The 13,852-nt window shown below is 38.5% G+C and overlaps 1 protein-coding gene across 1 annotated transcript; it reads left to right on the top strand.

Moving 5' to 3' along the window:
• Positions 1–530: 530 nt before the first annotated feature.
• Positions 531–12,734, top strand: ccnf (cyclin F). Its single transcript, XM_032588656.1, has 17 exons — positions 531–769; positions 2,060–2,214; positions 2,293–2,399; positions 2,485–2,552; positions 2,692–2,888; positions 3,001–3,054; positions 3,380–3,484; positions 3,819–3,896; positions 4,261–4,415; positions 5,137–5,301; positions 5,422–5,545; positions 5,637–5,817; positions 5,899–5,986; positions 8,451–8,550; positions 8,632–8,768; positions 9,733–9,911; positions 10,989–12,734. The coding sequence occupies exons 1-17, from the start codon at positions 757–759 to the stop codon at positions 11,438–11,440; spliced, it is 2,358 nt and encodes a 785-aa protein (XP_032444547.1). The 5' UTR covers positions 531–756; the 3' UTR covers positions 11,441–12,734.
• Positions 12,735–13,852: the final 1,118 nt, after the last annotated feature.

Here is a 13,852-nt window from a genome sequence, read left to right as displayed (position 1 = left end):
GTTTTTAGTGACCAAAAAACACAGGATACATAGCAATCCCAAGTCTTTTGTATTTACACTCTGATATTATTTGTCTTTTTCTTATGAAAGTCAATAAAAACTGTCAAATTAAACTACAAATGAGGTACAAGAACAGGTTCAATGAGATTTCCTCCGATACTGACGAAGAGTAATTTGTAGGTACATGTCCCTTTAATTACGGTACCTTTAAACGCTCTTATTCAATTCAACTACATTTCCCAAAGTACTCCACAAGAACGTGTAAGTTTGTCATATTCAGGTCAACCAATCAGATGTTCACACACGTGAGCGCGTACTTCGAAATGGCGTTCTCTTGTCCAATGACTTTCTAGAATTTTACAATTTATATGATATAACCAATCAGTGCTATCGTTCTTCAAAGTGACCAATCAGCATGTCGCGTCGTTGCGTAGAGGCGTCATCATTCTCCTCCAATCAAACTGAACGCAGCGTTTAAACCGTGTGCGCGGGCGGTCCTAGGGCGCTTTAGGGGCGGGTCCAAACCAGGACGCATGCTTAAATTTGAATTCAGGAAAGGTGCTAGTAACTTGTTTAAATATTAGTCAGCTACAGCAGCTCTACATTAGCTGTAACCTTTTATAAGTATTAATCTATGTAGAAATAATTGTATCCCTGATTTACGTCTAAATAATATTAGCTTCTACAATCGTAACGTTTAAACATCTGCTTAGTCTTGCATCTACATCCTGCTAAGAAGAGACCAGTCCACTTGCAATGAAAGCGGGCGGTAAGTAACTATTCTTATTTTCAGTTGTCTTACTTAACAACAATAGATAATAACTCACAAAATAACTGTTTAAAGATAGTATTTAATCGTCTTAGCTTCCGAGAATTCACTGGTTGCATGCTCATATCTTACCTGAATTAGTGATCGATTCCTTCTGGACTTCAGGACAAAATAGAAATGTTTAAAAGAAGCAAACCCAAGCCCCTTTTAGAAATGTTATTTTCTCACCGTAGCAGCTGCTGCAAACTAGATTCGAAGTTTAAACTTTGTGAAACTAAGTAATAATTGAACCCAACTTTACTGGACGATAGGAGGGAAATTTGGGCGCTTACTTGATTTGCCTCCTCCCTTACAACAGCATTAGTTCGCCGTCGTTAGATTGGTCCTAAATGCAGCAAATAAACTTAAGAAAAACGTTTTGTTTCAGGTAATAATTAAGTCATTACTTGTACTTTTTATTTTAAAAAGTTTTAGTAGTTTTGCATGTGTTTTAGATTACCTTAATAGTCCCCCTGGGGGTGTCTTACTCGGGAACAATTTAGTAGGGTGACTTTCACTGTAAAGTTACAGGAAAGTAATAATTTTATTATACTGCAAAAGTAGGATTAATTGCTATATTTAGAAAATAACCTTCAACCATATATTTTATTTATAATTTCAACTGAAGACACTTTGTTCTCCTTATGTTATGTTTATTTGTCCTTATGTTTATGTTTTTCAGTATAATTTTACCCAATTTTGAATATCCTTATTAAATACAGCTGCCATGTCAAGTGAGAAGTGTGCTTTTTCTCTCTTAGATGTTCAAAAGTTCTTAGTAGGGCCTACTAATTGGTATTAGCACCAATTCGTATTTATTTTGTTCATTGAATAAGATGAGAGTTCAAGCTACAAAAGGAAAAGCAGTATAAATTGTAATATGTTGCCCATGTTTTTTTAAAATTGTTATTAATTCAGTTTACTTGTACATCACCAAATGACAAGAAATTTAATTTTGGACTACTCTACGGATAAATCCAGATTTATTTCAGACCAGTTGTCATTAGATTTGTAAGGAACGCTTGTTGCACTGTTCATTTTGAATGTCTGTTCACAGTTTGCTAGTAGGCTGCACAAAAGCTTTAAATCAAGTGTAAATATTGGTTTGCCATTAGAGTGAGAATTGGTGTGCCAAATTTGCACTAAGATGTGAAGTGCTTGTTCACATTGTGAAGTAAATGGATCTGTTTGCCTGATATTGGATGGAAAAACGGTTATTAAAAGTTTTTTTCATAACTTTCTTCCTTCTAGTCGTCCACTGCCGTTGTTCAAAATGCTACTCGGTTCTGGCTCGGAAGCGGGTTCGTAAGCGATCGTCCACCCTAACTCTTCTGTCGCTACCGGAGGAAATTCTTCTCTATGTGCTCCAGTGTCTCTCTGCAGAGGACCTCCTGTCTGTCAGAGCGGTAAGTTAAACAACTCGTGACCCATATTTGACATCTCTTGTTGTTGATGGGTCTAAAATCCTTTGGTATCTGTTGTAGGTTCATTCACAGCTACGGGATATTGTTGACAGCCACAACAGTGTATGGGCCAGAGTCAGTTTCAGAGACACGTGGCCATCTCCTAACATTTTATGGCTGTTTGAAAGGTACAGATTCTTCTTCTGGGTAAAAAAGAATAAATATAATTGCTCTCCGAAAAGATTTTTAGCTAAAATTATTCACTGATTTCAGGGCTGCTGAGAAAGGGAACTTTGAAGCTGCTGTGAAACTTGGGATTGCCTATTTGTACAATGAAGGACGTAAGTACAGCAGTTTTTCCTCCTACACTGTAAATGTCTGCTTAAAACATCATGTTGGTTGAATGGACGTCAACGATGGGCGCAAATCCTCTTGATGAAATGATTGCAGCTCTTCACTCTTGCCATCTCTCCCCTCCAGCTTTGTTGAGCGATGAAGGGCGAGCGGATGTGTGTGGTCGAAAAGCCTCCCACTTCTTCAGCTTGGCGGAGAGCCTGCTCTCTCCCAAAGCGGATCCCTTCACTTGGGTTTTCATCCGTCCTCCGTGGTCGCCCACTGGCAGCTGCTGCAAGGCCGTGGTGTTCGATCACCTAAAGGCTGAGTGTGAAAGCAACATGGTAAGTTCCGCTGCTGGCAGTTCAGAGGAAACGAGTGTGAAAGCTGGTGATTGGATGATGCAGTAAATGCACACAGATTGATGATATATTTTTTTACCCCATTTCTCTGCAGGACAAGAGGGGCCCTTTGTTGCACTGTTTGGCCCGAGTTTTGCTCCTGTTTGAAGTGAGTAAGCGTCTCATATATTTCTGGGTGGGGTTCGTTTGGTTTTTGTTTTTGTTATCCTCTTAACAAAATGTAAATGCGTTTTCCCTTGTCACCAGAAACGCAGGCCAAGCGGCTGCCTTTCTTCTCTTTATGCAACTGTTACTCAAAGCCCCCCAGTGGGCTCCGTTGTTTGACAGCATGACACATCAGGAGACTTTGTGTTAGCCAGAAACAATATGTGTCAGGCGCTGTTATTCAGCCGCTTTCTCAGAAGTGTGAGAACAAAACGCTCCTCTCCAAATACGTGCCGTGAACATCTGGATTTGTGCTGCCTGTTTTTCAGGAGGAAGAGAAGCGATCGGATGCTGTAGCCATGCTGGAGGAGTCGTCGCGGGCCGGCTGTCTGCAGAGTTCATACTTGCTGTGGGAGCACAGCAGGAAAGCAGCTGTGAGTTTGGTTCCATCTTCAGTAGAACCTGGAGCGACTGCTAGATTTACACTGCCTTGCAAAAGTATTCAGACCTCTGTAGCGTAGCTCTGGAGGGGCTGCAGAGGTCCACTGCTCATGAACTGAGCTGGAAGAAAAACCTATGAACTGTATGTTTCATAAACTCATACTAAGGTTTTTCACTAAATACCAGTGAAATATATTTAAATTTGAATATGACAAAATGTGCAAAAGTCTTTGGATAGTAATGCTTTCAAGGCACTGTCTTTCAAGGAAGCTTTTTAAACTACGTAAGGGGATAAATGAGGCTAAACTTGTTTTTTTTGCAATTCAGATGTCCGACCCTGGAAGGTATCTTCAGTGTGTGCGAACCCTCAGGGACTATGCCAGCAAAGGATGCTGGGAAGCACAGGTGATCAAAGGCATTTAAATGCATGGTTTGTTATATCACTGTGTGTTTTGTTTTCTCTTTGCTCCTCAAAAGTTTCCTTTGACACCATTCAGTTTCTCTTTTTGTTTTGACTCCTCCATTTTGAAAATTCTTGTTGAAACATTTATCACACTGTGTCAAAGAGGGCCTGACAGATTCTGACAGGATTTAGTTTTTTCCCCCCCTTCTCATCCCAATGAATCATAATAATATGACTAATCTAAATCAGTCTTAGTAAACTCAAGCCAGATTGTCATTAGGGTGCAGCACCGTTCAACAAGCTGTCAAGATGTCTAAAGCTATTCTGAAGCACATTTTAACATTTGGTCTCTTTTGTTCTTCTCAGTTGTCTCTGGCTAAAGTGTGCAGCAGTGGGAATCCACTGGGTTTGGAGTCCAAGGCCTGCTCGGAGATTGTGGCACAGATCTTCAATCCCTCCAACTCGGTGCATCAGCACAGCACTCAGGGTATCCTCAGACAAGGCATTAAGGACACAATGAGGTATGAGGAGACAAGAATTTCACTTGACCCAGTATAATAGAGGTTAAAATTCTTGTTTACATTTTTGTCAATAGCAGATTCTCAGTGGTACCTGTACAATTTGCCAAAAATGCACACAGCTACTAAAAGATTTGTCATGTTTTATTAGTCACGTCATAACTGGCAGCTTTAATGTGTTTGCTGGATTTTATGTGATGGAACCACACTAAGCAGTGCATAATTATGAAGTCTGATCTGAAGGTTTGACACCAGAGATGAAGAGACTGATTTCTTGCCCATTTCCCTGGACATAATACCACAACCTCTCTCTGATTGGATGGAGGCCTTCAGTGAACATCAGTTTAAGTTTGGCCATGAATTCATGACTTTCTTTAGGTCAGGACTTTGACTAGGCCATTTTAGCACATGAATTTGGTTTGATCTTAACCATTCTATCACTGCAGTTCCTCCAGAGACATTATGTGCATCTTGTTGGTTATTTTAGGGGATGTTGTGGCACATAAGGGTGAAGGGGATGCACTAATTTGTGTTGATCTGCAGCACTAAATCATAGAAAAATAAAGTGAAATTTGTGATTGACAAAATGTGGTAATTGAAGGAACGCAAATGCTTTTGTGAGACTTTGTAGTGTTTGTGTTCTTTCTATACAGCTGAAATTAAAAAAATTAATAGATTTGTCATCATGAGAAATAATTACGTCCTTGTTTTCCTGCGGCTGCAGGTACATTCTGGTGGACTGGCTCGTGGAGGTGGCCACTATGAAGGACTTCTCCAGCCAGACGCTGCATGTGACTGTGGGTTGCGTTGACCGATACCTGGCCCTGCGTTCTGTCCCAAAGGCCCGCCTTCAGCTGTTAGGAATTGCCTGCATGGTGGTTTGTACACGGTGAGGGTCTTCACACTTTGAAGTGTTTTATTGTTTTTTTTTCTCCAAAATTACAAGGGACATTGTAGTTTGGCTCATAATCATGCCAAACTGAAAATGTTTCTATTTATTTATTTTTAGATATATTAGCAAAGAAATCCTGACTATACGCGAGGCCGTTTGGCTGACAGACAACACCTACAAATATGAAGACCTGGTGCGAATGATGGGGGAGGTTGTGTCTGTGCTGGAGGGAAAGATAAGGGTGAGTGTAGCTGACTATCTAACTGCTGCTGTTCTTTAGTTTTGTATTCTATTGTAGAGGTAGTAATTAAATGTTCTTCTCTCCCCATCAGAGCCCCACGCTGCTGGACTACGGGGAGGTGCTGCTGTTCCTGCTCCCCCTGGAGAGGCGCTCCTCTCACCTCTTCAGCTATGTCTGTGAGCTGTCGCTGCTCTACTCTGCTCTCGCCACGCTGCCTCCTGCCAAGCTGGCCTGCGCTGCACTGCTCCTCACAAGGGCACTGCATCACTATGGTAATAACACCCCTCTTTAACACAAGCATATAATGCAAGAGTGACGTTTCTGCTTAACTTTACTTGCCTGCTGCTCTGCAGGTCCCGTCTGGCCCGCCCAGCTGAAGGACTACACAGGGTTTACCGAGGAGGACCTCGTTCCTCTCACTGTGCTGCTCTATGTTAAGTGGTGAGTGCATCAGTGTGTGTGTGTGTTTTGATTGGATTAGCTAATCCAATCAAGTTTAGTCAAAAACCTGGCAAGCAAACTCAGGAGGATTAAAGAAAATTCTTGTTGCAAAGGTTGAGAAATGAATTACATTGAGATGATTACATTTAAAAATATATTGCATCTATATCTTTATCACTATACCTCTTTATTTTAGCATTTGTCTATTAGTATTTTATTTTTTAATCAACCAACTCGCTCACTCACATTCACAAACAACAATTTAACTTTTTATTGTCTTGAGTACAGGTTGAATTTTCTGATTTGTGTATCCAACTACCACAGCAGTTTTATAGTTAACATTTTCTACTACATTGTTAAATGTCTAGAATGTTACAAAAATAGTGAACAAAACACTGTAGATTTAAGTCTGGAAACTTTAACAGTTGGAAACAAACACAAAAGAAACCTGGATATGTGCACTGCCGATGAGGTGGCTAAAAGAAAACTTTTAAAACGGACAAAATGTGATTGTTTTAAAATATTTCTGGTAGTGAAAAACAGACTGTCATGATTTGTGAAACTATTGAAGCACAATAGAAAAGTGCAGCTTGCAATCTGTGAGCTACTTGTTGTTGCACTGTGTTAACTTCTAGGGTTGTGTAATTTTATCAATTCTATTATATTTATCAATATTTTTCCCCTCAAAGTATCAATTTTTCATCCGCGAGTATCATTACATTACATCCTACTTTGAGTTTTATGTCAAATTCACGTGAGTTAAATGACAGCTATCACACATTACATTTTTTTACTCAGTTGCACATGCACATTAAAAATGACATGTAATGAAACAACTAGTTACGATTAATTAAAGAATGAAATATATAAATCACATTATCTAATATAAATAAGACAAAAAGGTTCCTTTTCTGCATAACCAAAATACACAAAGCCACACAATTAACATTTAAACAAGGCAAATGTATAACAAAAAACATTTATTACACCATCACTTCAATTAATTCAATCCAAGTCTATGGAACAGTCACAAAATGTCACCAAAATAACTCTGTCCCTCTACAATCTTTCAGAAAATCTTAAAAATGTAATGAATCACATCAAATTGTACCGTTTGCCAATTATCGTGATATATATCGTATTGTGAGCAGAATATCATGTATCGTGTGATTAGTGTATCTCTACAGCCCTATTAACTATTCAAAGCAGGTAGCCTGAGATGCTGTAGCTCACAAAGTGGTGGGGGCATCGCAAAGAAAGCAAAAAGGAAAAATGTGGAAACGTGTAAATGTCATTGCCATGGAGATGTTCAGAAACTTCATTACAATTTTGCTGATATCATAGCAAAGTTAATATTTATTTTAACAACAGCAGGACTAATTGTTGCTTTTCTGTTTCAAATGATCCAAATTAGGAAATGTTATTGTCTGGGCAGAAATTCACCCTGGACTGTCTTTTGATCCACTGATTTTTCTCAGTCTTTTTTTTGTTGACTCTATATATTAGACCTGACCACTATAGACGCATCTCCGTGTAAATGTATGATGAGTTTCTGGTTTTATAGTTTAAAAATCCTGCAACATTTGAACGAATATTATGAAAATTTAAGTCTGTAAAATGTTATGAAAATAGTGTAGGAACCCTGTTGGTGAATAACCTAGGATAATATAATAATATTCCTGTAATTACTAAGCGCTGTGCCATGGAATTACACTGATGCCCAAACATGTGCAATGGTACTTCCTGTTTTTGTTTGAAGACACACTTTAGATGTTTAGAGTATAAAAATAATTAATCCTAAAGAGATTGAGAACTGTTGCTATTCTTTGCCATGACATATAAAAACAGTTTAGTTCTATTTTATTCCTCTGAGCCAATTTCCATTAAGTGACTATTGGCCACCTTTTACTGTAATGGTGGTTAAATACAAGCTTTTTTTTTTTTTAAGCGTCTTTACTGATTGCAAAACAGTGTGAAAGAAACCCACATTCTGAAATGGAAACGGCTCTTAAAAACACTGCGACCCACTTTCTGTTTTATTGCTGTCCCATGACTCACACATGACCATCACCTATCTGTTCTCCTTCTCCATGAAGATAGTTAACAGGAATTGATTAGTCGTGAGTCTAGCTGTTCTCAACTTGCCCACGTTGATTAGACAAATAAGATGTCAAACATATCTGTGTAGAAGGGAAATGGATGCCCATTTTGGCTTCAAATCAAACATGAAGCACAGAGCTACAGTGTCCTAAAGATGGTGGGAGGCATCGCTGGTTGAGAAACGTGCCTCAGTGTGAGTCACTTTGATAGGTGTGTGGCCTATCTATGGCCCAATCCTCAAATGGACAACTAATGAGATTTGTCCTGAAGAGTTGATTATACTGTGGAAGCAAGCAAAGTGCTCTCAGCTTAGTTATTTTTTGCTCTTTCTGTTTTTTTTCCCCTCGCTTCCATCTGTCCTCAGTTTCAGTCAAGATGTGCCCAAAGACTACAGGCACGTGTCTCTGACTGGAGTCAAGCAGCGCTTTGAAGATGAGGCCTATCAGCAGATCAGCAAGGAGAAGGTACCCAATTATAATTTCTTTTCTCTGTTAGTTTTCTAAACCTGAATGGCTATTGATTTCTGAATTATTCTCTTTCACAAGGTTATGGATTTTAAAGAACTCTGCCAGATCTTGGAGATCCCTGAAGTTGTGCCTCAGATGGAGCCACCTAGTCCAACTAGTGGTCAACCAGCTGACATCCACACCTTTCTGGCTTCTCCATCGAACACTAGCAAGAGGTAAGACAGAGTCCAAACCGGCAAATTTTGGCTTTGAGCTTGCCAATGAGGACAAAATGTACTGTTCCTTCAGTCTTAAGATCTTCAAAGGTTCTTAATGTCTGGAAAATATTGGGAGATTGATTTGTTTTAAAATGATGGTCTTTATTTTGCATTGGACACATCACAACTTACATTTTTGCCTAACTCTTCAATTGTTTTGTTGTTTAGGTGAATTCACACTAATTTAGAAAAAGTTAATTGACAAAAGAAAAAAAAAAGATTTTGGATTCCCAAACATTTTTTTTCCCCACATTGTCACCTACCTAAAATTACGGTCCAAGTCAAATTTTGGCAATAAGGAGATGGTGATTTTTATTTATTTTAAATCATATTTAGCAAAAAATGACTGGGGCCATTATATTAGGAAGATGCCTTTTCTTTCGGGCTAAAGAATCCCAAGCAGCTGTTGTCACACTATCATGAATTGCTTGGCGGGTTTATATGATGGGAGTTTATATTCAACAAAGGTTATTTCAGTACAGACATAAAAATATACATCTCTTCACCACTCCGGGTGAGCAGAAGAACTGTATTTTTTTCCCCCGGAACATACAGTTTATAAAACCACTAGAAATCTTTTGAAGATGTGTAATTTTAAAACTCAATTTTATTTCCTTTCAAAGTTCAACTGGAAAACCATATGTAATGTTTAAAAAGCTACAGTATATGACCATTGAAGAATCTGTTATTTGTGCGGTGAGAAACCACAGCAAGGCTTCTGTCATGAGCCTGAACTCATCAGTAGAAAAATGACCACTGTTCCTGTGCCACTTTTCTTGCTCATGTGGCAGTTCTCGTGGGCCCCGTGCCGTGACAAACAGCCTTGGTGAACCGTCCAGACGGTGTTTTTCTTTGTGCCATCTGCGAGAAGCTCCTGTGACTCACTGTAACCCCTCCACTCGTCCACTGTCTCTGTCCACAGGAGACGTGATGATGGCACACAGGCCCACCGAAGCGGCCTGGTGGCCACGCCCACAGCAGAGCTGTCCAGTCAGGAGGAGATGCTGCTGGGAGACATCCTGGACTGGAGTCTGGACTCTTCCTGCTCCGGTTATGAGGGGGATCGCGAGGAAGACAGCGAGGCGGAGAAAGATGGGGATTGTGAGTATAACATAGAGATGATCTCACTGCAATGCCTCTGTGTAATGCATGTAAATGAAGTACTTTATATGCAAAGGAGCAGAATAATGCATCATCCCTTCTTTTAGTGGAACATTATTCCACTGGAAATGACTCTGCTTCGTCTTATCTTCATACACTTTTTTTGTTAATAAAAGCTAAATTGAGTAATGATTTACACATTGTTTGAAGAAGTTTGAAATTTGCTTCAATCATTCTCCAAATCTAGATTAGTCTGAAAAAAATAAAAAATACATTTTGCCATTATTTTTTTCAGCTGCCATCATTTAGAAAGTAATAAATAACCTTTTGTTTTTGGTTGTTGCAGAACAACTTATTGATCATTTTGATATTACAGTTCAGACTGGTAAACGCTGACTCCTTTGAAAATGCTTTTCTGTTTTGCCCTCAACATTGTTTTACTTATGAAGCTTATGATCAAACGTTCTGATCTGAATTCAGTTCATATGCCAAACAAGCCTCGAAGCCACAGCTGAAGCCAATGTCAAGACAAATGTCCTGATTTGTGGAGATTAGAATTGTATGTTATCTTTAATTATTACACAAGTAAAACATTTTAAGCCTCGTTCTATTTTTATTTTGATAATGGCTTATAGATAATGAAAACCCCAAATTCAAACAAATAAGCTTGAAATATTTCTGTCTTAATAAATCAATATGAGTTTAAAAAAAAAAAATTATATAACTATTTCATAATCAATTTTTTTTGTCACACGTATGTTTGGTTTTACCTGGCCTTTAGGTACAAACAGTTCCTCTACTGTGGCACATTTTTGATTCAACAATGTTTGGATTCATACAAAGGGAACATTTTATGCTCACTTTGATCACCAGTGATTGAGAATAATTTAATAACAGATAATTAAATACAAGTGGGCTGATGTTTTCAGCTCATATGTTCTCAATGCAATAAAAATCTGGAGTCTGGAGAAATATGTAATGAAGGATTTGTTGGAACCATGGCTTGCCACAGCTGTGCGGATTGTTTTGATCATATCTCTCTGGTTTGTTGAACCAATTTCTTACTACTTTCAACAGTTTCCATGATGTATATCAAACTACACCCCCTGGTTGATGGGGACAATAAACTGGAGCACTGCCGAGCTCTCTCCAGCGACGACGACGACAGCTTCTGTGAAGCGGAGAGTGACGGGAGCAAGGACTGCCCAGACCGAGAGCCATCTGCCTCATCCGCAGATCTCCACAGCTCAGGATACTCATCTGTCCAGAGTGTTAGCCCATCCTCTACATGCTCCTCGTCCTCCCTCGTGACCCACACGTTCAGGACCTTTACCACATCACTTGGCACGCCATCTGCCAAGGCCCAGCCAGGTTTCCGCCTCTTGGTGCCCATGCAGAGGCCCTGGGGGACCTCCACCAGACAGGTGAAGAGGAAGAACGTAGCGGCGCATAGCGTAAGTGAGGTGGAAAGGGAAGACGAGGATTTGGAGGAGGATTTTTCAGCAGGCACAGGCTTCCTAAGCCTGTGAGTCTCCACGACCACATGCTGTTCACAGACCACTTGCTCAGTTTCTAACCTGCAGAACTTTTAAATCGTCATCAACGTTCAACTATCCTGCGAGTCTGAGCTGGTCATTCAACTGCTAGAAGATCAAAGACGATAAGCATTTTAAGAGTAGGCGAGAAAAAGGAACCGCTTGGCTTTCCTTTTCTATCACATTTCAGTTAGATGTTTACAGAAACGGAGAAGTAGAAATGCCTCCCAGGAAACCATAGTCGGCTCTAAAACCACTGGAATATCAGCTCGACTTTCCTCAGGAACCCAAAGTACTGGCTGCCATTTCTTTGTGCAACAACCTATCTCAGATACCATTTGAAAAGAAACAAAAACCTCAATGATTTATTATTTTCAGGGGTAAAAAGTGTTCTTTGTTATTAAAAAACAAGCATAATTGTCATGTTTGTGGTTGTTTTTGGTTGCCATCACCTCTGTTATGCACTGCCTGTACTGTATTTGAGTTATAACTGAAGGTGACTGCTGTTATTGAAAATATCTGCAGCTGAAGTCTAAAAAATAGTTTTCTAATGAATTTTCTTCCTGAGTTTTGTTGTCCTGCAGCTTTTCCAAAGGTACTGTGTTGTAATTAGTTTTCAAAAATAACAGAGCTGTGAAATCAGTCACTTATAGCCTTAAATGGCTTCAGTTCAGTTTTGCGCAAGCTGTACTGTTGATAAATCATTTTGTTTACCTGTGGCACACTAATCCCATCAAGAGCCTCATACAGATGTTATCTTATTCACTAACATGACCTGATGCTTAAGCAAAAGAATAAAAATCAAGATACTTGCTGGAATTTTACATTTTGAAAAGACCATTGAGGAAATGTAAAGTTAAGTTTCCTCCAAACTGAATCAAGTTTAGCACTTTTATCATCACTTGTGCATAGGAATGTACCATTCTTCCTAATTTTTCTGTCGACATTCAGTATTGAAGAATATTTTAATGAATGTGTTTCTTTATTTAACACAACACACTAGAAGAAGCCTTAGGGTTTTTGTGCCTCATTCAGGATGCAGAAGACATGTCGTCTAAATGACTGTGACTGACTAAATACATTTTAAACTGTTACCCCAGACTGGTTGTATTTTTTTAAGTGTACATATTGTTATGTATAAATGGGAGGAAGACAAAGACCATGCCACTACTACTTGAAATTATATTTGACTTATTCCCAAAAATATTTTCTTATTGTTTTTCTACAGTTTAGTGTATTCTTTGATGTCCACATGTAATTTTTGTACTGTTTGAATAATAAAAAAAAAGTAATTAAGCTTTGTTTTTGGGCATCACTTTTATTACTTTGCTATTCACATAGGTGATGTGTGATAGTTCCTCCACATCCCATAGTTTTTCACTTTTTTTACTGCTATAACCACATGGTTTCATCAATGTGTAGACCAACACAGATTTGTTTAGAACTGCTATGGGCAATGAAATATGGATTTTAAATTATTCCTTGTAAAAAGCAAAATAAAAAAAATCATACATGAAAACATTCTTATAACTCTTAGCCAGGCAGAGTTATACATACCACATATACGGTATGTGGTATGTAATACCACATACTGTATATTTGGCATGTTACTAAAAAAGCTTTAACAATTGGAAATCTGAAAAGTTGGACAAAATGGCATCCCCACAGCATGATGCTGCCACTGCTATGGTTCTGTGTCTGGTGGTGTGTGTTCAGAATGGCATAGTATGTGACAGTTTGGAATAGAATCAAATTTGATTGTATTTACATAAAAAAATTCCCAGAGAGGTCTGAGAATTCTGTAATTTAAATCTGAAAATGTGTGAAAGTTTAGCATGAAAAATTAGTAGGATCCCTAAAACACTGAAAGACCTGCAGGATTTTTTGTGGCTAATTTTAGGAAAAACATAAATAGTACCAAAGAGATAATGTACTTTCATTGCATCATTTTTTCTGTCCATGTGAGAGCACCAAAAAGCAATTATGCTCGTAACGGATATGGCATGCAGCCTGCATAATTGGAGGGCAACAATTAAGATGCATTATGGAAATCAACTGGATCTGGCCGTTTGATAATTGGAGCTAATGTTTTAAATGAATGCCTCTACCTCTGATGCAGTGTTCTATTTTTTATCCTCTGTTTATATATATATATACAGTACAGACCAAAAGTTTGGACACACTTTCTCATTGAGAAAGTGTGCCCAAACTTTTGGTCTGTACTGTGTATATATATATATATATATATATATATATATATATATATATATATATATATATATATATATATATATATATGCAGGGGGAAAAATATTAAAAATCATTTTCATTAGTCTGAATCTTCCTGTTTGCTTGGGGGAATTATTTTTGTCACCAAGTGTTACAACAATTTTACTTGTGCAAAAA

The sequence above is a fragment of the Xiphophorus hellerii genome, chromosome 16 (genome assembly GCF_003331165.1).
Source record: "Xiphophorus hellerii strain 12219 chromosome 16, Xiphophorus_hellerii-4.1, whole genome shotgun sequence".
Lineage (NCBI taxonomy): Eukaryota > Metazoa > Chordata > Actinopteri > Cyprinodontiformes > Poeciliidae > Xiphophorus > Xiphophorus hellerii.
This window is presented reverse-complemented; position numbering and strand designations above follow the sequence as displayed.